This window comes from Eptesicus fuscus, chromosome 2 (genome assembly GCF_027574615.1).
Source record: "Eptesicus fuscus isolate TK198812 chromosome 2, DD_ASM_mEF_20220401, whole genome shotgun sequence".
NCBI classification, from domain to species: Eukaryota; Metazoa; Chordata; class Mammalia; order Chiroptera; family Vespertilionidae; genus Eptesicus; species Eptesicus fuscus.
This window is the reverse complement of record NC_072474.1, coordinates 48,306,102-48,329,679: the sequence shown is the minus strand read 5'-3', so window position 1 is coordinate 48,329,679 and position 23,578 is coordinate 48,306,102. Positions and strand designations below refer to the sequence as shown.

At 40.1% G+C, this 23,578-nt stretch overlaps 1 protein-coding gene across 1 annotated transcript in view; it reads right to left on the bottom strand.

Annotated features, from left to right (window-relative positions):
- The window catches only part of PPP3CA (protein phosphatase 3 catalytic subunit alpha), a 332,219-nt gene that overhangs the window by 59,980 nt on the left and 248,661 nt on the right, over positions 1-23,578 (bottom strand). The window contains exons 4-7 of the mRNA XM_008156649.3: positions 15,155-15,266; positions 13,970-14,115; positions 11,046-11,185; positions 1,730-1,807 (exon numbers count right to left, since the gene is read on the bottom strand). Of these exons, the coding sequence (XP_008154871.1) occupies positions 1,730-1,807; positions 11,046-11,185; positions 13,970-14,115; positions 15,155-15,266 (476 nt within the window). The remainder of the gene's footprint in view (positions 1-1,729; positions 1,808-11,045; positions 11,186-13,969; positions 14,116-15,154; positions 15,267-23,578) is intronic.

The window sequence follows — 23,578 nt, the reverse complement described above, 5'->3', positions numbered from 1 at the left end:
ATGGTCAACCAAGATCCCACATTTTATGAATAATAATATCCTAGTGGTCATTTGCTGACAGGGTCTTCTCATGTATACCAGTTAGAACCTCAGACCAAACTCTTGGCTTCCTGAACTATGGCCTGCTGGTTTAGCTGTCTGACTCAATGACTGCAGGGAAACTCTGGTTTTGTCTTCATGAAGGACTGAGACCTGCGGTCCAATCAGAACTGTACAATTTGGATACCTCATTTACATAAAAATGACCTAATCAAGAACCTTGGCAGGAATTTTCCCTATAAAAGGAGACCTCCCCTTTGTCTCAGTGAGATAGAGTTTATGCTGCTACCTAAATCTGTGTCTCCTGGGCTACCGCTACTATTGCTGAAATAAATGCTTATTATTTTTTATTATAGTCTAAAATTACTTTTAGTTTACATTCTAGAAATATTTATTCTGCTTATGGGATTGAGCTTTGTTGGGGGGAAAATCAGAATGTGAAAGATAGTACCACTCTTAATCCTAGCACCTTGCGTTTATAAACCAGGGCTGGCCATGGCATCCAATAAAAACAAAGAAACTGGATGACACAATCTCAATTGCCCCAGTGAATCAATCAACTGCTCATTTTAAACAGAGTTGTTGATTTTAACTGATCACTTAACATATTTTCAAATAAGCCGATGATTTCAGTGGGATTAAGATAAATGTGCCTCGCCTCAATTGCACAGTAGGGACAGTCAGCTGAAAAAGCATGGAGACACTCCTGCCCTGAAAAGGGAAAAAATATTTTTTTGAGGATCTGATTGGTTGGGTATAGCAACAGTTTACTTCAAACATCAGCAACAACAACATGGAGCAGGGAGTATTGGATCAGGTTATACCTGTTGACTGAATGCTTGAAAAAAGCTAATTTTGAAAGAGAACTTAGGATCTGCATTGATTCAAGGTCATAACAGACATGGGATTACTTCAGAATGCAGGCATGTACATCCCCAGTATCAGCACACAGGTTATAAAAATTACTGTTCCTCCATTTCAGAAAATTCAGAACCTGAAGTGATGAGTTTAAGCATTTGAAGGCAAACACTGCTTTTCAGTGAAGCCTACTTGGAAGGGTACTGGACTTCCAATCCTAAAATTAATTATCCTGTTTTTCCCTAATGCAGACTTAATGCACCATCAAAGTGAACATCTGATATTTCTTAGTTTTCTAAACCCTTAAAATTGGTCTATATTTAAAAATTTATCAGATATTATATGGTAATTTCTGTTATAAACTGTATGATTTTCCCCACCATTTAAATGTTTCTGTTTTTGTCCATTAAAATTCTCTGGGGACCAAGAATGATTCTTTAGACAAGAGTACAACATGCAATATCTGTTAAATATTTATTTGTAATTCTCATTCACCTTGCCAACCAAGACTGGTAATTTACTTCTCGGACAGTGGTAAGAGCAGGAATTGAAATAAGAGGAAGTGCTCTTACAGTGTTTAAGAAAACCAGCTGAAATTGTTACCTGTTCAAGCTAAAAATAGAAGAATTTTAAAGGGGACTTGACAATACACCTGTGGCCATTCATTCCCCAGGACCTTGCCATATCTGTGACATCAGAAGACAATTTTAAGACTGAATTCCTTCAGGGACAGAGCCTGGCCAATGGAACAGCCACAGCCTGAGCACAGTGAGGGAGTTGTGACAAAGGGACTAGGAATGCATGCTTTCCATAAACCCACAAGACTGCTCACCCTGCATCCTGGGCTTCGTGGGCTCGGAGTATAGATAACAAGTTATTGTGCTGTAAGAATTCACAAACAGCCGGGTAACTGCCAGAGACAAAAAGAAAAGAGAAGCATCTGTTAGGAAATCATCAAAGGGAACAAATTTACCTGTAACATCAGACCTATGTGATTTGATCCAGCATAATGAAACATACATCATTCATGAAACAAGCCTCCTGGCTCTCTAAGGACAGGTTTTCCCCTGCGGCACAGAAAGCACCCAGAGCTGTACATTTTACATAATGAGAAAGGGCTGAAGGTGCATGAATTGGAAAAAGAAGGAAGGCTATTACATAAAAACACCAGAAAAGTGTCCACGTGGAGAGAAAATCAATATTATCAAGTATACCTTTACACACAGAGTGGACAGAACCACAAATATAACGTGAGGATGGAATTTAAAATATAAGCCTCAATTTTCTCAAACACAGCCCTATTTGTATTTGGGTGTGTGTGTGGGGGTGGGGTGGGGGGGGGACTGAGCGTTCCACAGAGAAGGCTGAGGGAGTGGGAGAAGGGAAGTGTGGGAAGTCAAGCTATCAACTTAAGTATGGGTACATTAACTGACTACATCATTCAAAATCTAACCAGAATTATGGAATTCACAAGGTTTTAAAATGTGTACCTTACATATGTTCAATAGAACTTGATCTTATTCTTTATCTTGACATAACAAAATTATCAAAATTCAATCAAGATAATACTGTCTATTAAGAAAAATCTCAAAATGAAAGATGAGAACTTCATTAAAAATGCAATTCAAGTTACAAATTAAACTTGAAAAACCTTTGCAATCACTTTGTCTCCGCTCTAAGAATTTTGAAAGAGATAAATGTATGCCATAAAATGAATAAATTTTAGGTATTTCAAATCAAAGGACAGCAAGCCCATGCTTGTTTTAATATAAACAAAGTGCAGCTATCCACAAACTTGAACTACATATGCCATAGAAGACAATTCAGCAATCATAAAAATAGCACTTAGCAAAAATACTTAGTATATGTCACTCAAATAACTTATCACAAAAGGGAAGTTGAAAATAGTTTCTATGCTACAGATTTTGTAAGAATTAGCTAAGCAAAAGGAAGAAAATAACATTAAGACGGCATACCATTGTAGAAATCCTATATGGTAAAAGGCTAATATGCAAAATGACCGAACAGCAGAATGACTGGTTGCCATGATGCGCACTAACCACCAGGGGACAGATGCTCAATGCAAGAGCTGCCCCCTGGTGGTCAGTGCACTCCCACAGGGGGAGCGCCACTCAGCCAGAAGCTGGGCTCATGGCTGGCGAGCACAGCGGCGGTGGTGGCGGGAGCCTCTCCCGTCTCCATGGCAGTGCTAAGGATGTCTGACTGCTGGCTTAGGAGCAGGCCTAAGCCATCAGCCGGACATCCCCCAGGGCTCCTGGATTGTGAGAGGGCGCAGGCCAGGCTGAGGGACCCCTCTGAGTGGAAGAATTTCATGTGCCGGGCCTCTAGTACTGATTATAAAAAGGTGCCAGTATTTGGTAAATGTTGGTTCTGAACCCAAAAAATAGTCTTTTGCATGTACACACACACACACACACACACACACACACACACACACACACGGAAGATTCTAAATGTTCCTTCCCTATGTCTTTATGCTGTTTACTTATATTTCTTATGCCCTCATAATGCTTCTTTTAAAAGGCAGTTTATTGCACTGCTGTTATCTTGTAAGACAGAGGTTGTTTATTTAGGTTTATCACTTTTTGCCCTTGGGAAAATGGCTTGGCTGCTCTTTATTTTACTCTTTCCTTTCGGAAGAACTTACACTGGTCTTATGAAAACAGAATTTTAATATATTTTATTCATGCTTTGTTTCCTTTATGTGTTTAAGCTAAGTTTTCTTCCATGGAAATATATACCTGATTTCTAATGGAAATCTAAAGAAAATGAAATCAACCCAGCATCATACTCCTAGGTTAATGGCATTAAGTGAGGATGCATTCATTCTTTCTTAGAGGAAAAAAAAATTTAAGAAAAGCTTTAGAAATTTAAAAGCACAAGCAAGCAAAACTCAAACTTTGTAAGAGCTACAAATATTTTTCAAAATAAATTTTAAAAAGTACTTGATTATCAACTAGATTATCATTATTGGTAAGCTACCTGCCTAGGATACATTATTGTTTTTAATAATATTAGTGGGAAAAACTTTACAATATTTTCATGTTTTTAATGGAAATGATGAAAACCAAAAAGTGTTCAAGATGAAAAGCATTTTAAAAAGATATTTCCCTGGCTGGTGGCTCAGTTAGTTGGAACATCATCCTGTATGCCAAAATGTTGTGGTTCAATTCATGGTCAGGGCATATACCTACGTTTGAACCCCAGTCAGAATATGTACAGGAGGCAACCGATTGATGTTTCTCTCTCTCTCTCTCTCTCTCTCTCTCTCTCTCTCTCTCTCTAAAAAAAAATAAGAAAATTAGTATACATATCCTTGGGTGAAGATTTTTAAAAAAGTAGAATGCTTGATAAAACAGAATCACAACACCTTACCTCCATAGAGAGAGTTGGAAATCACTTATTCACCAACAATTTACCAAAGTCTCACTGGTGAGTCTGTTCCCTTTGTTAGAAGACTGTATTTTGCCCAGGGATGGGCGGTATGATAAGTGTAAGGTATGGTTTCTGCCTTGATGGTATTTGTAATCTAGGTAGGAAGGTAAAATATTTTTTAAAACTAAAATTACCTGTTTATGAATAAAATACATTTAAGAGAAAATAGTACAAATTTTGAGACTCAATATAGCAAGAAAAGAAAGCATAGGGGTCTGAGGAAATCTTTATGAAAACTAACTTATGGCAGATCTTTTTTTTTTTTCTGCCTCTTCTTTGCATTGATAAGGTGAAGCTTCCATGTTCTGTGCCCACCAAAGAGAAAGAGCCCCTCTTCCTCCACACTGATCAGCCCAAGTCTGGCTCCATGGCCTTCTGAGCTGAGGACTGGCTGGATCACAGCCCCACTCACACCCCTCCATGGGTACCCTTGTCAGGCACAATCTGTCTGTCTGAGGTGACCCTGGGATGATTTTGTTCAACCCAGTGGCCTAGAGATGTCTTACACCAGACCAGCTGCAAGGATTGGTGAAGACTGGTGATGCTTTTGGGCCTCTGATGTTCATTTACCAGCATCCATGCTGTGTTTGGGAAGATGTTATCTTCTCTAAAACTGTTGTTTTTGAATTGGATCATAATGATTCCTTCAGCATTAGAGAATGCATCTTCTCTGAGAAAACGGAAGGTGAAAATTTCCATGGAATAGTGGAGATCCTTAGATCTGGGTTCTTATTCCTATTGCATGTGTAAACTTTGGAAAATTGTTTAATTTTGTTGTTTAACCTCATACAAATAAATCATCTCATCTCTAAAAACGCAGACAGTATCATTTATTTCATAGACACCGGATAAAGATGAAATGAATTTGCAATATGTACATTTCCTAGGCCAGTGCCTGATGCATAGTAGTAGACTCGTTACAACTCCTAAGTTTCTCCCCACCACCATGGTGTGGAAGGAAGAATCAACACAGAATGGTAAGTTAGCAACCCCAGACTCTACCAGTAGATGTTATATTTATGAGTTGCAACTTATGTTAGATCTTAAAGGAAATGATGTACAGAGATTAGTAGATAGGAAGTGGTTAGAATGCCACCAAGAGAGGGAGAGGGACAGGAAGCGGACTGAGCATGAACAAAGAGGAAGAAGGTAGAGAGACAAATGTGAAATATGGTAGAAAAAATGACTCAGCACTAGAGGAAATAGCTATTATTACATGCATTCCATTTATTCTCTTATTTTTGTTTCTTGCAATATGAAATTATATTTTAGACTTTGATTTCAACCCCCAAGATTTTGAGCTCTTTAACCATGATATAGCCAGCAGGCACTATTTTAATGCTTTTTTTATGCTTTTATGTCTTTACATACTTACCCTGAGTGCTTTTTCCTTCTGGAGTGGCATACTCTCCTGCCAAGCCTTAGCTATATTATCACTTGTGAACCCTTCCCTTCAAACCTACCTTACCCTGAAGAGTACAAAACTGTGGCAGCCACCATGTTTCCCTAACATGTGAAAGCAATATATCACCTGCCATGTAAATTATGTATATACATTTGCTCTCCAGCAGCAGTTAATGCCTTAAAAGACACACAGTTTTGTTTTCATACCCTAAATGCTTAGCAGCCATTTGCCCGCTAACTGGAGCTCACAGTTAATTTCTGGAGTTGCCTCAACAGGAGCAATTAAGCAGGTGAGAGAAGCAAAGAGTTTCTTTCCCTCATGGGCTCCAGCAAAGCAGAGGCAGGTAACCTGCTACCCTTATTAAAAGACCAGGAGGAAACTTTCACCTTCCGATGTCCAGCCCAGGAGGACAGAGGACTCTGCCCGACTGTCCTGCTCCTCCTCCACCTCCTAGGCCTGGCAATGGGGACTCAGCCCTGGGGGGTCTGGCGTTGCCCAGATACTGTTAGGCTGATGTTTTCCTAGGACTTGCTCAGTTACTTGCTTTGCCCCAGGGTTCTCCAACTAATTTCATTTTATCCACCAGGGATCCAGTCTGGAAGGGCTCCGATGTTTCCTGCCAGAACTGCACCAGGGCCTGAGTCCTCACTTGCACCTGGCCGCCAGCTGCCTCGAGTGGTGAGCAATTTTTACTTAAGGCAAACTTTTTATTGCAGTTTAACATCTATACAGAAAACTGAACAAAGCGGAAGATTACACATTGGTGACCTTTCCAAAGTGAAAAACCTTTGCAACTAGCACTCAGATCAAGATGCAGAAGGTTTCCTAAACCCCAGCAACTTTTTGTATCTCCTCTGAGTTACTATCACCTCCTCACTGAGGGTAACCACCATGCTGGCTTTTAACAGCATAGAGCTTAGCTTCTCCAACCTGGAACTCTTATTTCAATGGGATCATCTAGGCTGTACTCTGTGGTATCTGCATTCATCCACACATCATTACACTTGTGACATGCATCCATGTTGTTATGTGCAGCTTTGTTTAACTCATCCTCATTTGCTGTATTTAGTTATTTAAATATGCTACAATTTATTATTCATTCTACCAAGTGGGCATTTGGGTTGTTTCCATTTTTTGGCTATTAAAGTACTGCTGCTATGAACAATCTGGTGTTTTGGTACACATATGTACACAATTCCAGCGGATAATAAAATAGGAGTGGAATAGGTTAGTTATATGACTATTCTACTTTAGTGTATACTGAACCTGCTAACTGTAACTTGGGATTAGAGACCATTCAGGTGGGCATCCTTCTAGAATTCATAGTATTATTGCCCTCAGATTTTCACAAATACCAATTCCTCTGCTTGCAAGAGCCTAACCTTCCCTAGTATCTCTGGTTGGATATGCTCTACTTATCCTTTAAAATTTACATTTAATGATCAGTCCCTTAAACTCTAATCCATTCCTGTTTGGGTTAAGTAACTTTGTTGTGTGTCTGTGTGTGTGTGTGTGATGACCTCCACATTTATCACAGCACTAACCCACCTTGCATTTTACTTGTCAATTTCTGCTTATTGATCTCCGGCACTTGATTGTATTTCCTTGAAGGTAGAGATTCTCAGTATTTACAAATTCTCACAGAATGCATATATATAGTGTGTGCTGACGTAATGATTGTTAAATGATTGAATGAATGAATTCTCAGAAGATACCCATGAATGGAACAGTATGAATTGAGGGGAGGGGGATGAAGGATATTGTACAATCAGGTGTGATTTCAACAGACTAAAAATGAAGGCTTTGAAATTAGAGTGGGAGGGAGGGAAGGAAGGCAAGATGGTCAAGATGCTGGTGATATTATAAAAAGGTCAATAAGATGTGTTGATTGGTGGTGATTTCAATACAAGAAGGAAAAGAAAATATATTCGCTAGCCTGCATGACTGTAAGGATGAACTGTTAACAGAAACAAACAAACAAAAAAAAACAGGAGGATTCTCTAGTGGGGCTTAAGCAAGTGGGAAAGTAAATAATAAGCTTTTCCAGGCAAGGTGAATTTAGGTTAAGGTGACAATGGAACATCTTAGATTAAAAAAAATTCCAGCAGACAACTAGAAATAGAGAGGTCGAGCTCAGGAAAAATAAAGAGATGAAGGGGCTAGATGTAGATCTTGTAGTCAAACCACAGAGGTTACAGTGAAGCTATGGAAATAGGTGAGGTTCCTGAAAAAATGTGAAGAAAACAATGTCAAAAGCAGGAGGAATACCAAGAAAGAGGCAGCAGAAGAGGCAAGGACAAGGACTTAAGGGAGAGCCAGGATTTGTGGAAAAGGAGGAGCCAGAGCATTTCAAGGTGGAAGGTTGATAGGGTGTCAGCTGCAGAAGAGAAGTTAAAGGCTGATGAACAGACTGGTAGTTGAGTGAACTGTACTTGGCAACTTCAAAAACACTTTTAAAACAACTATTATGTTCTTCTTCAAATCTCAGAACTTTAGATGTCTGATTTAACTCACTTCTTTTGAAGGCAGCTAAACCTAGAACACAGAGCTTATGTGATTCACCCAAGGCATACATACAAACTGACAACCCAAGATCCTAATCCAGCCAACAGTTTTGTTGGGACTACATGAAAATGAAATTTTACCTCCAATTTGTCAGGATCCTCATTAATCTTTACAATGGAACACTTGGCCTAGCTTCAAGTGTCTCAGTTACCTGCCTCAAAATTTTAGGCATTAGCATATGCAAGCTCGGGTCTAAGGCTATAAAGATAATAGTAGCACTTAGGCAAAAATAATGTTTTTATAGGTTCTTTTCTCTCTGTTACTTTGCCTATTTTCTATAACTCATCAACAGCATTAAAATAATTCTACTGATGCATTTTTATGTATAATTTCCTTTTATTTAAATCATGGCCCAAGCAATGTGTAGCTCATGAGTAGGGTGGAATGGAAAATTAAATATGCAAATTTAATATAAACATGTGAACAATAACTGGGATTTGTGGATCAAGATCAGTGCCAATCACTCAAAAAGTTAATTGTCACCAAGTTTCTCCACCAATTTTTCTGTTAATCCTCACATGAGGATATTTTTCCATTGATTTTTTAGAGAGAATGGAAGAGAGAGAAACATCCATGCGAGAGAGACTCATCAATTAGTTGCCTTCGCACACTCCCCAAGGTACATGCCCTGCAACCAAGGTACATGCCCTTGACTGGAATTGAACCGGGGACCCTTCAGTCCATAGGCCACTGCTCTTTCCACTGAGCCAAACCAGCTAGGGCTCTACTAATTTTTTTGTTCCCTGTGCCCCTCTAGGTCAGCTTTATCAACCAAGACTACGAAGAATGCCTTAGCACCTTCATGATGGCACTAAAATCAAAAGGATCAACATGCTCTAGGGGAATGAGTCATTTTTCTCTTTCTTAGATAAAACATAACCCAGATGGCTATACCATTAGTCAGTCTATAGGCTGTGAATTTAGATATTCAGCGTTTGTTATGGCTAAAGAGTTATTAACAACCTCTAATGGAGAGGAGTTAAATAATCATTTTGTTGAGAACAAAAGTGTGAAAACATGCATAATCCTCTCTAGTTGATAGCCTTTTTCTCTGATGTAAACACATCTGTGTCTGTATTCACAAAATAAAAATACCAGAACTTATATAAGTTCAGTACAAGACTTTATATTTAGAGTATGATTTATTTAAAAAGCTGACTCAGAAAGCTAATAAAAGAGGTCATATTATGAATTAAAGAAATATTAATGCAATATGGGTTAATGTCAAAATTAAGAGGCTTAGATTTTGTTTGACATTATATTACTGAAGCACAATTCCGTGGTATCCAATAGGTAAATACTCACCGGTATACTCAGGGATTCAACACCAGATTAAAAAAATTGAACACTTGGCTTTGATATATTTCACCAGTATTTAAATTTTCACTAAAAAGCTTGAACATCTTTACTAAAAGATTACTCCCAAATTAACTAATTACTGAAAAGAAACCTTAGGCTTCTTAGAAATCCTACACCACACTTCTTTATTTCAGCCAAATAGACTCATTAGACTTGATGTCCAAATTTCCAAAACAAATAAATGAATTGTAAACTTTCTGGTAAATAACCTTGGAACAAACATCTTTATTAATATTTCTATCTAAACTATTCTTTAATGCTTTACAGTGTACAAGACTTTCTGCTCACAAACTTCAATTTCCCAATCATATCAAAAGATGAATGAAAGAAAACTATTTCTTCCCCATAAGGAAAACTTAATGTATGGAACAACATATCCTGCCATGGAATAAACTCTGATCAATGTTATGCAGAAGGATATCTGCTTACTCTAGAGACAGATGGTATGTGGCCCAAAACCCATGACAGAATGCTCTCAGCCTTGCCATTTGCCTAGCTGCCACTGTTGGAATTGAGCATAAACTTCAGTGAACATCAGTTTGGGTTTTTAAGGATTTTTAAAAAGACTATGTATTCTAGAACTTAAAATTCTCAATTCCACAATCTCTTTCTCCCTTTTACATGAACTGTATGTATGATGATAAGGGAACCTAGAGACCCTGAGGGTAATCAAATGCAGTAGGCTGAAACTGACATGAGATGTCAGGAAAATTGTGGAGACACGCAAAAACGCAGCTTTGTTGTTTTCTTCTCCAAAATGTTATAGAATGGGCAAATCCCCATACACTGGCAAATATAAAAATGTAAAAATTACTATAAAACTTTTTTCAATGTGACTTGTCTGCGTGCTAACAATGAATTTACTTATGGCACCTATATACTAAGTTGCTGCTAACGTTAATTTAGCCAAGAACTCTGAGAATGTTAAGAATAACTCCAATATAATTTAATTAAGCAATTTAAATTATTTTTTTCTGATTTAGCTTTTGAGAACTGATTATAAAATTTTAAAGTATTACATAATTGAGTGAAAAAGTAAATGCTGGCATTGGGATTTTTTTCTACAGTTCTTGAAACAAATTTTCTACTACTAGTAAATCCTAGTTACTGTCTTCTTCAGCTACTTTGCCACATGCCTCTTTTAGGCCTTTTCTATTCTTCACAGGTATTATTATATCTATATAACGTATGTAGATATATTTCATTTCTTATCTATTTATTTATATTTTCATATTGCAAGTGCTAAATACTCATTTGAACCAGGCTTTTGAAGTGACCATCCTAAATAAATCCAGCGCGTGGGCTAATACACAACAAATGTATGAAGGCCACGTGCTCCGGCAGGCGGGCGCCGCATGCTCACCTGTAGAAGTACGAACACCCCCTGACTGTGTTGTGAGTGAAATGTTCCTGAGTCTTCTCATTGCCAAAGTCCTCCAGAGGGTCTGACCACAGGATGTCGCACATAGGTCCATAAGCAGGTGGTTCCTTGAATCGGTCTAACTAAGAAAAACAGAAGACAGAGAGCAAAATACTAATCTTTGGAAACTGGGAATTCAGAAAGTAAAAGAGACCAGAAATTTGCAATATCCAACTTCCTCTCCCCAAGCAGAGAGCTAGTGAGCTGCCTCTCTCTCCTCCTGTCAGCTCCCCTTCCTCCTTGGTTCCTCCCATTCTTCTACTCTTCATCTCTCTCTCCAATTGTCCTTCCCTCCTCCTCCTCATGAGCTCATTTATCTGCCTTCATCTCACCCTATACCTCCCTCCTGCCTCTTTAATTCATAACTCTTTACTCTTTTTTTTCTCCCTTTCTCCCATTCTCCCTTTTATCTTTCTCTTTCCCCCTAACTTATCTACATTAATGTTTTAGTCACTATCAGATGATATGACCCTGTATGTGTTTCATTTCCTGAGGTAGAGCTTTTATTTTATTTTATCTTTGGGGAAATTTCTATTACTGCTTCCATTAAGATGTGATTTAGAAATCTGGATGAAGACAATTTATGGTGTTTATATCTAACAATATGATTTGGAGAACAGGCGGCTTTCATTTTAAGAGGAGTACTTGCTATATGACATTTTGGATGTTCATTCATTAGGGGCTATCTAGGTAGTTAATTAATCTACAAGCCTATTATAGTTTACCTTACTGGTTACAAACCAAGCAGTAAAATACATCCAACTTTAAAATTTAGCTGTTTTTTTCTTCCGCTCACAGTTCTAAACTCTGTAGTTTTACTTGAAGCCCTTCATATGAAATCCATTCCAGCTATAAATGTTTAGCAAAGTCATATTTCAATTTTAAAAGCTGCACTTAGAATGTATGAGCAATACAACTGCAAATGACATTTCGCCAACAATTTTATAACCCTGTCACTTTCCTTTAATTTATCTTGATTTAACCACAATTAAAGGGTTTTTAGTAAAGTTAGCAGATATTATAGTCTCTTGAAAAGAAATGCATAAAATCATTAAGGACTGACATTCTCTATAGTCAATACTTTAACATTAAAAAAATACCCATAGGGATGGGGGAGAGGTGAATATATAAGGCTGACAGCCAATCAAATTATCTTTTTTTTTTTCCTGAGACATAAAAAGTGATGTAAATCATGGTTTTGCTGCACACCATTTTTTATTAGTATCTAGAAAGAATGAAGCAATATTTCACATTTTCAACACCCAATAAAAAACTTCAAGCAAGACCCTCTATATTTTAACCATTATGTTATCCATAAAACATGCATTGCAAACTTAGACTTGTTTAAGAGATTTAAATAATGCATGCCTTTGGAACAATTCATTCTAGAAAAATAAACACTTGCCCATAAAAATGGGAAATTTCTTTCTGAGAAACAAGGACTTATTATTAGGGGCAGAACAGCACAGGAGGGGAGGCTTCCTGATTAACGTGAATCCCCAGCTGAAAGTTTGGTAAGGCAACCAGAGTATAGAATTTCTTCTGGAAAATTTACAAAGTGCTTTCTAAAATTAACACTAACTACAGTAAGAATAAACCAAAAATTCATTTAATAAAGGAAGTGTGGTACTCTGATGGATACATGTCAAAATGCAAAAATCATTTTATGGCTAAGTCTAGAGCTTAATAACATACATGAAAATTGAACATAATACCTGAAACATGCCAGTCCTGGGGACAGTAGATGATATTTTTAAAGTCCAGTTAATTTATGAGAAGCTTAGTTATTTATTTCAGGAGCCCATTAAATTACAGAAGAACAAATCAGGTTACATTCATGCAAATAGTGAACCGAACTCCACGACCACACTGCATTACTACCATACTAGTGTCCTATTTTCATAATATGTTAAATACAAGGAAATACCCATGCTCTCTGTGCTATAGAGCAACAGAAGCAGATGTATCTTTACAAAGGGACACAAACACATAAAGTGGAAAACTAAGGTTTATATAATGTACTTTTGATTTTTTAAAATAAAAATCAGGTATTTTCTTTCTAATAGAAAAGTAAATAAACTATTATTTTTATACTTGAAGACTTCAACCTTAATGGCAGTAGAATTTGAATGCTTCAGTTCTGTAAATATAGTTTTTCTTTAACACCAATGAACTTTTAAAAGAATATTGAGCATAATCAAAGAATTAAAAGACAGCCTCTTCCACTACATAAAATTATCCCATATTACTGCCTTTTCTCATATGAAACATACTTCCACATTCAATCTAACTCATCTTTTTGTTGCTTAAAATAACAGTGACAGCCAATGTTAAATTAAGTAGAAAATGACTCTTTAAAAAAATCGACTGTTTTTACCTAGACCCTCAATGCAATCAATAGAATATTCTCATTGACTTTGTCACTTTAAAGTTTTAAGCTGTAACAGATAAATTGAAGAAAAAAATAATATGAACACATTTTAAAGGCCAAGGTGTGATATTTCCCCAAGAGCAAAGCAACATTTTGTAACTATGATATACCACGAATACACAATGGGTTCTGTTGGAAGCAAACCAAAAGGAAATGAAAAGATGTATTTTTTATTCTTTTTAGGAATAAAATACTTTACATTTCTAGTAACACATGTCAAAAGGTAGGATGAATTTTAGAGATGAAAACTCTTCTAAATATAAATATATCTTTCTTTCTAGAAAAAAAAATTTAATACAAAAAAAGAGATTCATGACCACATTTAATCATTTTAGTTCAAAAGGATAAAGTTAGTGATAAAGGCAGGGAGATCAATGCCTTCTCCTTGTTACTGAAGCACACAGAAAGATCAGCCTTGGAAAGTAACAGAACTTACTTTTCTGATATCATCTAAAGTGTTAATCTCTGGAGACAGACCACCGTGTACACACAGGAACTGCTGGTTCATCAGAGCAGCCAGGGGCAGGCAGTCAAAGGCATCCATACAGGCATCGTAGACGCGTTCTGAATACTTTATTTTACCTTTTAAGACATGATTTAAAAAAAACAAAAACATTTACCCTCATGATTTCATAGCTAGAATCATTTCATTGAAACAGTTTTTTTTTTTAATGTTTTCTTGCCAGAGTCATATTTGCATATAACTACACACTGCAAAGTTCCAAAACCTGATTAAATCAGAATTTTTAAGGAGTTATATGTAAACCTTTGTATCTTATTTTTTTTATTTTTGTTGTTCATCCATGTTTTTCAGTATTTAGTTACTTTTTGTATAGCAGAGGAGAGAAATTTTGTATATGTCCTTGCTATTTACCTGCAGATGTATCTCGAAATAAATATATACAATCAGGAGAGCAATAGAAAGATGACCATAAAGCTGGCTGGTTTTCCTTAATGGTCTTAGAGAAAACCAGAGGGCAAAAAATTCTCTAAAGTTGTTTCTGCACACTGACTGATATCTAATGTTTTGAGAGAAGTCACTGTGCTCCACTGACTATAGAACTAAATGATGGAGACAATTTTAAGTTTCACTGGACAACGGGGAAAACTGAGAGGAGGACTTTATAAAATGCATATGGAGTCGCCATCACTCCTAGCATTTACTCCAAAAGGAGAAAGTCATCTTTGATCCTGCACTAGCAAAATCCACTAGAAGCTAGTAAATGGGTGGCATCCCAAAACAGAGGCACAAGGTTGACTCTCCCTCCGATTGCTTTTCTTGAGTTAGTTGAGATTAAAGAGTAGGATTATTATCTCAAAAGTAGCATTCTGGCTGCTTTTTAAAAGGTAAATCAATCACTGTTTCTTATGATAGACTGCATGAAATATTAATTCAAAGTTTTAGATCACTTTACAGAGAATTACAATTAAAAAGAAATTCTACATTCTCTTAACTATCCAGGCTTAGAGACAAATATGGAATGACATAAAATAGTGTGTTGTTTTTTTTTAATTTTGACTTTGAAGCAATAGATCATATATTGAAATGTGCACTTAGTATGGATTCAAATGATTATTTAGCACTTATGGTGTTAAAGGAAGAGGCTTGAAATATACTTACATTCTTGTTTAAATGTGAAATATTCTGTTAGATGTCTACATTCATGATTTCCACGAAGTAAAAACAGTGTTTTTGGGTAAAGAATTTTCAATGCCCACAAATACAGCACACACTGAGAGAAAAAAAAAGAATATGAAAATATATATTGCATCATTATATTTAAGCATCCTATTGCTGACTTCAATCAAATGAGCTACTGTGACCAAAAGTCCCCCAAAGGCTAGATCTCATTAAAGAGGACACTGAAAATCAAGCAGAAAACATTCCTTCGGTATAAAGCCAAGGTTTATGTATACCTAAAGTGTATACAAACACTGAGCATCTATGTAGCACAAGAAAACTATGGACTGCACACAGTCTATTAGAAAAGCCTGAGTGAAAATATACTAAAAATGACAATATAATGATGTAAAAGTATGACAAGAAATGTGATCAGCAATCAATGACTAAAATGAAGACACCTCTCTATAAAGCTAATTACTATTTTTTTTAAAAATCAGGTGCAGCCCTGGCTGGTGTGGCTCAGTTGGTTGGGCAGTGTCCTTCGGCCTGGGGATTGAGTTTGCTTGATCCCTGCTAGGGAATATGTGGGGACAGCTGATCTATGTTGCGTCTCACATTGATGCTTCTCTCTCTCCCCTCTCTCTTCTCTCTCTAAAAATCAATTAAAAATCTTTTAAAAAATAAAAGAACTGGAAAAGAAAGGCAAAACCGAATTTGGAAGCAAACACTGAAAAGCTCAGGCTGACTTGGATAGTGTCTGTATTTTCCTTATGTTCTCTCTTTTACCTCCATGACCTTGTCATTTATTTCAGTGCCATTGGTATATAAAGCCTTAAGTGTTTTTATATGTAAAAATAATTAAACTGAAGGCCAGGGACTCTCACTATAAATGTTGCCAATAGCTAGGGGAAACATTTCATATACCTTAAAATATGCAAATTTAGTTACTTGGATATTTCAGTTTGTGTGAAAATAAGGGCCAACTATGAAATAACTAGGTTTGGAGTAAACCTATATTGACACTGTCTTCCTAGTGTGTACATTAAAATAACTGGATGGGGGGAGGGCAATGGTGGGATATGGACACGTAATACCCTTAATCAACTAAAAAAAAGACTGCCTGAGTTCAGAAACGGCTCTAGCATTTGAATGGCACTGGGCCAGTTATTTAACCCCTTTAAGCCTCTATTTTCTCCTTTCATAACTAGGAAAACTAAAAGAGGCTATCTCATCCTATATAATAAAAGCCTAATATGCTAAAAAAAATAAATTAAATAAATTAAAATAAAATAACTGGATACTCAAATAATAACATCAATTTCATTATCCTCGACGAACATTCATTAAGAACCCACAGGGAACAAAAAAACACTCTTAGGTTTAAGTTTTAAAAGTGAAGCTAAGAATATATAGAACCACAAACATATTGAGACAAGTCTGATTCTGGTTACTAAAATCTGAAACCAAAAAACACGTAATATTTGCATTTTAGTAAAGAGCTTTCCAACATACAGTAAACATGCTAGATAATGTCCACAGGAAAAAGCTACCGGCAATTCACCTGTTGTGCTACCTATGAAGAATAACCACGTCTGACACTTTATCAAATGAGTGGAAATAACTGTTTGAATATACGAATCAAGTTTTGGAGAAAATACTAATTATCAGAAAAAGTATGTATTACTGTGCTTTTCAAGCAAGATATTATCTCCAACTATGTAATTGTGATTAAAGTAAACAAAAATAGGGGGTTGACATCAAATTATAAATATATATATATGTGTATACATACACATATATATTTAATTTTCTAATTACCCTTTCCTGATTATAGTTATTAGCTAAAGTTCATGTGAAAAATGATATTACTGTTTCTGAGAAGTTGACCAAGTGACTTATCCAGGTGATCTTTAAAGCATCATGATCTGTTCACATGTGTAAAAGTTCCCTGTTATCTCAGTGGGTAGTACTGCGGCTCAGTGCATCTCTGATTACTGTGCGTCAGGTTTTATAGGTGCACTTACATCTATATATAAAAAGCCAGCAACCGGAATGCCATAACGGCCAGAACAACCAGTCGCTATGACACCCACTGCAGCCAGCAAACTGACCTGATTGGGGGGTGGGACCAGCCAGCCAACCTCCCATGACCCCTCCCCGCAGCCGGCTCCACCCCTGACTGGCCTCTCCCACTCTGATCAGGGGGCAGAGGGGCCGTCCCCACCCCCAATCGGCCCGCCCCACCCTGATTGGCCTGCAGTGCCTCCCCCTGGCCGGTCCCACCCCTGATCGTCACCCCATCCCACTAGGCTGGCCAACTTCCTACAGCCCCTCCCTCTTGCCGGCCCCTGATAGACCCCTATTGGGGTAGGGGGTGGGGACAGCTGGCCAACTGCCTGTGGCCCCTCTCCCTGGCCAGCCCTGCCCCTGATAGGCCCCCACCACCCTAATTGCCCCAAGGCCCCTCCCCCCAGCCAGCTCCACCCCTAATTGGCCCCCCACTCCGATCAGGGGAAGGGCCTGCCGGCCAACAACCCATAGTCCCTCCCCCAGGTCACTGGTCCCCAATCGGCCCCACCCACCCCATTTGGGGACAGGGCCAACCGGCCCACTGTCCACAGCCCCTCCCCATAGCCAGCCCCACTCCCGATTAGCCCCCACCACCCCAATCAGGGGCGAGCCTGCCAACTGCCTGCGGCCCCTCCCCCCGGCTGGCCCTGCCCCTGAAGGGCCCCCACCACCCCTATTGGCCCACGGCCCCTTCCCCCAGCCAGCTTTGGACCCGATCGTCCCTCCCCCCACCAATCTGGGGAGGGGCTGACAAGCCAAACTCCCATGGCCCCTCTCCCAGCCGCTGACCCCTGATCGCCCCCCACCCCATTCAGGATTCAGGGGTAGGGTCGGCCAGCCCACTGCCCACAGCCCACAGCCCCTCCCCAGAGCTGGCCCCAGGCCCAATCAGCCCCCCAACCCCCAATTGGGGGCAGGGCCCACCGGCCAATTGCCTTCCTGTGGCCCCTCCCCCCAGCAGGCTGGGCTCTGATTGGGTGGGCCAACCTCCTGCTGACTCCTCCTCCCAACAAGCCTGGCCCCAATCTGCCCCGATTGGGGCTGGGCCGGCCAGAACACACCCATGCACGAATTCGTCCACTGGGCCTCTAGTGTTTTCATAAAAAGAGTTTGTCTTATTCAAGCTCATCTCACGTTTCAGAGAAGATATTTATAAATCATTATCAATGTCAATAAGAGAACTATTTCCAATTTAAAGTTTATAAGGTTATACCATATATATATATATATTTATATATATACTAGAGGCCCAGTGCATGACTGAATCATGCACATGTAGGGTCCCCTACACGCTTTCGCTTTTCGCGGTGGAGCTGGGTGCCTGTCCGCTGGTGCACCAGGCCTTTCAGAAGCCTGCGGCTCGGCGGAAGCTTCTGAAAGGCCTGGTGCCGGAGCAGACAGGCACCCAGCTCCCCCACTTTTGATGGTCTGCGGCTGCTGAGGGGGGCTACCCTGCCGTTGAGAGGCGCAGCTGGGTGTCCGCGGCAGGCCCCCTCAGCGGCCATTGAGAGGCGCAGGGGGTGGGAGTCCCGCCCCCTGCGCCTCTCAACAGCAGGGTAGCCCCCCTCAGTGGCAGCAGATCTGTGTCTCTCAATGGCTGGATAGGCCACCCCGAGTCCCGTCCCCCAGCCTCCCGCCGCCCAATCATGGGCGTAGCGGAGTGATGGTAATTTACATATTACTCTATTATTAGATAGGATATCTCCTATATAATAAAGAGGTAATATGCAAATGGACCCTCACGCCCTTATGTCACAAGATGGCTGCCCCGACGCTGTCACAAGATGGCTGCACCCATGTCGCAGTCCCAGATTGTGAGAGGGATGTCCGACTGCTGGTTTAGGCCTAATCCCCTGAGGGGTCCCAGATTGGAGAGGGTGCAGGCTGGGCTGAGGGACACCCCCCGCCCCCCAGTGCATGAATTTCGTGCACCAGGCCTCTAGTATATACATAGATATATACACACACATATAAACATATATATATATGTATATATATATATATACACACATATGTATATATATATATATATATATATACACACACACACACACACACTCTCTCTCCCAAATTGCTTTTAACTTTTGATGTCTAATTTTTGAATAGAAATGGTCTGTAAAGTCTTTAAAAAATATATTTACTTGTTGAAATTTCTACATTTAATGTATGCTGTTTCTATATTGAGGGAAAGAATATACGTGTTGGCTATACTGTCCCTACTTTTTAGAAAGGTTTTCTTTATCTGTAACTAGAGGCCTGGTGCACGAATTTGTGCACAGGTGGGGTCCCTCTGGGTGGCCTGCAGGGATCAGGCCTAAACCTGCAGTCCAACGCCACCTGCAGCTCCTACCTGTCGCTCCTGCTCATCCCAGCCCCACTGTGCCTGCTGTGGGCTCACGCCCAATCAGTCCTGTTCAGGAGAGGCTCGCGCTGCCACAGCAGCACTTACCAGCTGTTAGCCCTATGTGTGGCGCCCTCCCGAGAGGTGTGGCCTGTGGGATCGGGCTGAAACTGGCTCTCCAACATCCCCCAAGGGGTCCTGGATTGCGAGAGGATGCAGGCCAGGCTGAGGGACCCCACTGGTGCATGATCAGCCTGGGGAGGGACCGCAGGAGGGCTCCAGGGAATGTCTGACCTATCTCGCTCAGTCCCGATTGGTTGGACCCCAGCAGCAAGCTAACCTGCCAGTTGGAGCATCTGCCCCCTGGTGATCAGTGCATGTCATAGTGAGTATTTGAGCAGCCTTAGCATATCATTAGCATACTACAGTTTGATTGATTGTTCAGTTGTTCTGCCATTTGGTCTATTTGCATATTACCCTTTTATTATATAGAATTTTTACTAAGTAGAACATACACAATGAAGTGCACATATTTTTTATGTACAATATGTATACTCCCATTAAACTACTACCCAAGTTCAGTAACATTTCAGCCTACAGAAGGCCCCCTTGTGCTCTCCCCCGCCCCCATCAATACTCTTTAGGAAATGTAACCACAATACTGAAATATTTAGATTAGTTTTTGCCAGTAATCATTTATTTTATAGCAAAGCTATTATCTCTCCAACTAAAAACTAAAATGGAACTTTTAACCCCACTCAAATATTACTAGAGGAATCAATCACCTTCTAGGTCCTATATTTTCTTTTTTGCTATCTGGGACAGATCCTATTTTGACATTATCAAGTAGCTTTATCACCTCTATTCTTAATTACTATACCTCTTCTATAACTGAAACCTCAGAGAGTGATAAATAGTCTGTGATATTCTATCATACTTATTTACTTTGAAAATGATTCAATACACAGTGAATGTCCCTTATTATTTCACTAGAGGCTCGGTGCATGAAATTCGTGCATGCAGGGGGGTGTTCCTCAGCCCGGCCTGCACCCTCTCCAATCTGGGACCCCTCAGGGGATGTCTGACTGCCGGTTTAGGCCCAATCCCTGAAACAGCAGTCAGACATCCCTCTCACAATCTGGGACTGCTGGCTCCTAACAGCTCGCCTGCCTGCCTGTCTGATCGGCCCTAACCACCTCTGCCTGCTGACCTGATCGCCTCTAACCATCTCTGCCTGCCAGCCTGATCACCCCCTAACTGCCCTCCCATGCCAGCCTGATCTCTCCCTAACTGCTCCCCCCTGCCGGCCGGATCACCCCCTAACTTCTCCCTCCTGCCAGCCTGATTGCCCCCTAACTGCTCTCCCCTGCTGACTTGATCTCCCCTAACTACCTCTGCCTCAGCCCCTGCCACCGTGGCTTTGTCTAGAAGGACGTATGGAAGATGCCCAGTCTAATTAGCATATTACCCTTTTATTAGTATAGATGGATGTGAAGCACCTAGTATATAATAGGAGTTTAGGAAATATTAGCTCCTTTTTCTGTAAATGTGTGAATGAGAAGAAAGACAGGAACACAGAGAGCAGGGAGGGAGAGAGAGAGGGAAGGAAGAAAAGATACAGATGGTGAGTAAGTAAAGAGGAAGGAAGGAAGGAAGGAAGGAAGGAAGGAAGGAAGGAAGGAAGGAAGGAAGGGAGGGAGGGAGGGAGGGAGGGAGGGAGGGAGGGAGGGAGGGAGGGAGGGAGGAAGGAAGGAAAGAAGGAAGATGGAAGGAAGGAGAAAGAAAGAAAGGAAGGAAGGAAGGAAGGAAGGAAGGAAGGGAGGGAGGGAGGGAGGGAGGGAGGGAGGGAGGAAGGAAGGAAGGAAGGAAGGAAGGAAGGAAAGAAAGAAAGAAAGAAAGAAAGAAAGAAAGAAAGAAAGAAAGAAAGAAAGAAAGAGGGAAAGAGGGAAAGAGGGAAAGAAAGGCAGGCAATTTCCAAATTCTTGGCTCAAAATGCCCTAAAAATAAGAATCCTGTTTTCACATTTTATTTCCTTCTCCCCTGTGGCAAGAATAAAATATCTTCCCAAACACTGAATAAAACCACAAATGCAGCCAACATGGAAGAAGTGGCATGGCAAATGAAAGGGCAGGGTGGATTGGAGAATGGAGCCCTGCCAGCCTTCACCCTCAACATCTGGTGCGAGAGGGCTGCCAAGCACAACACTGTCTTGCTGGCAACTATTTTGCCTTCTAAAGTTCTAACATTCTGGAGAGCCAAAGCTCTTAAACAAAATCATAACCTGATATTATTTTTAAAAAGGAAGGTCTCTTATAAAAATTATCACAATCAATAAGCAATGAAATACAAACCAGCTAAATAACTGGGTATATTCATCTATGTGGTATCAGATGGCTAACTGGAGTAAAAATTTTCACTGAATTACATGGTGAAGGTGAAGATTGGCAAGTTACGTAGGCCTTTTTGCAAGGTGAGATGTAAATTAGCCGCACTAATCACTTTCAACTGGACCCTGACTGTCTTTCCAGTCTTACTCTACACAATTAAACAAATATTTACAACTTCAAATTAGTTTGGGTTACTCAACAGAGAGACTGAGCATTCTCTACCTTGTTATTAATTTTCATCATAAAGATAAGTCTTCTTCTATTTATCTGTCTTCCTCTATGAAGCAACACGCAGGATATCGTTTTCTTTATTAGTTTAATCGGTTCTTTGATAATAGCATTGCTGTAATTTACTTTGTAATTCATGCCTTTTAATGATACGTATGCTTGAAAACTTGCCCAGGGGAATAAAGAAGAATGTAAAAGAGGAAGCAAGCAAGTAAAAAATATGTATACAGCTCCAAGTATGTATCAATCAGCTCTCTAAAATACCTGTTGTGCAGTGACACACTACAATAAAAAGGCCATCCCTCCATCGTAAGACAGCTAGGTGACGGATGTGCACTGGTTGGGAAAAGATCTAAACTCCTGCAATGTCAAATGCAGCCCCTCCAAGACATCATTCCCTGGGTCTGACGAGCACTCAGAGGAGCAGCCCTGTGCTATACAGACAGTCGGCTGCAGGGACACAGCCAGACACTTCCTTCCTTGTGTCCTGTGGCATCCCTCTACCACCTAACACTGCTTGCTGTATCACTCGCTTTTTATTCTCGGCAGAAGCATGGAACATTGCTTGACTTGCTGGGGTTCTTTCTAGCCTATGGGTTCACAGCGAATAAACACAACTCTTCGTGCTTAAACGTGTTTGAGGCCTGGGCTGAGATCTGGACGTTAAGTACAGCAAGCGGGTGGGGTGGGGGGTGGCTTGCTGCTAAGCTCACGGCAGTGCCAGGCACAATGGCTGGAAAAGGAGCCCTGGGAAGTGAATAGAAGGAAACAGCTGTGCCGGCCTCTGTTTGAAATTCTGTCTTTCCCCGCCTTCCCAGAGAAACACACTCAGACGTGGACCTATATATATACACACACACACACACACACACACACACACACATATGCTTGATCAAAGACGTTAGGTAGCATAATGCAATCATCAGAAAGAGGATGGTATTTGGCGTGAGACAAATTATTACCCTAAACAAAATGAACTCTTTCATCACTACCCAAAAGCTTGCTTGTTGTATTTGGGCTAACTTTGTGGGGAATGGTTTCTGATCTTGGCAAGAAGAGAAGATGGGGGGGGCGGGCGGGCGGGCGGGGAGGAGAGAGGCAGGGAGTGAGTACATAAAATGAGCTCTATGTACTGCCCAGAGCACATTACCTGGTGCCTGTAAAACCACCCGGCAGAGACTGTATGAAATCCGAACCCACTCTTCAAAGCCGATTTGGTAAAAATTAAACTTAAGTGCTCTTCTTTGCCCAGGGGAGAGCCCAAGGAGGATACCTGCAGCGGTGCCCTGAATTATTCAGATGAATGAAGAACCTTTTGAAGCCTGTTAGGGTAGTGCAGGCTGAAAAACCGAGCTCTTATTTTAGGATTTTTCTTAAACCAACAGCATTGTACTC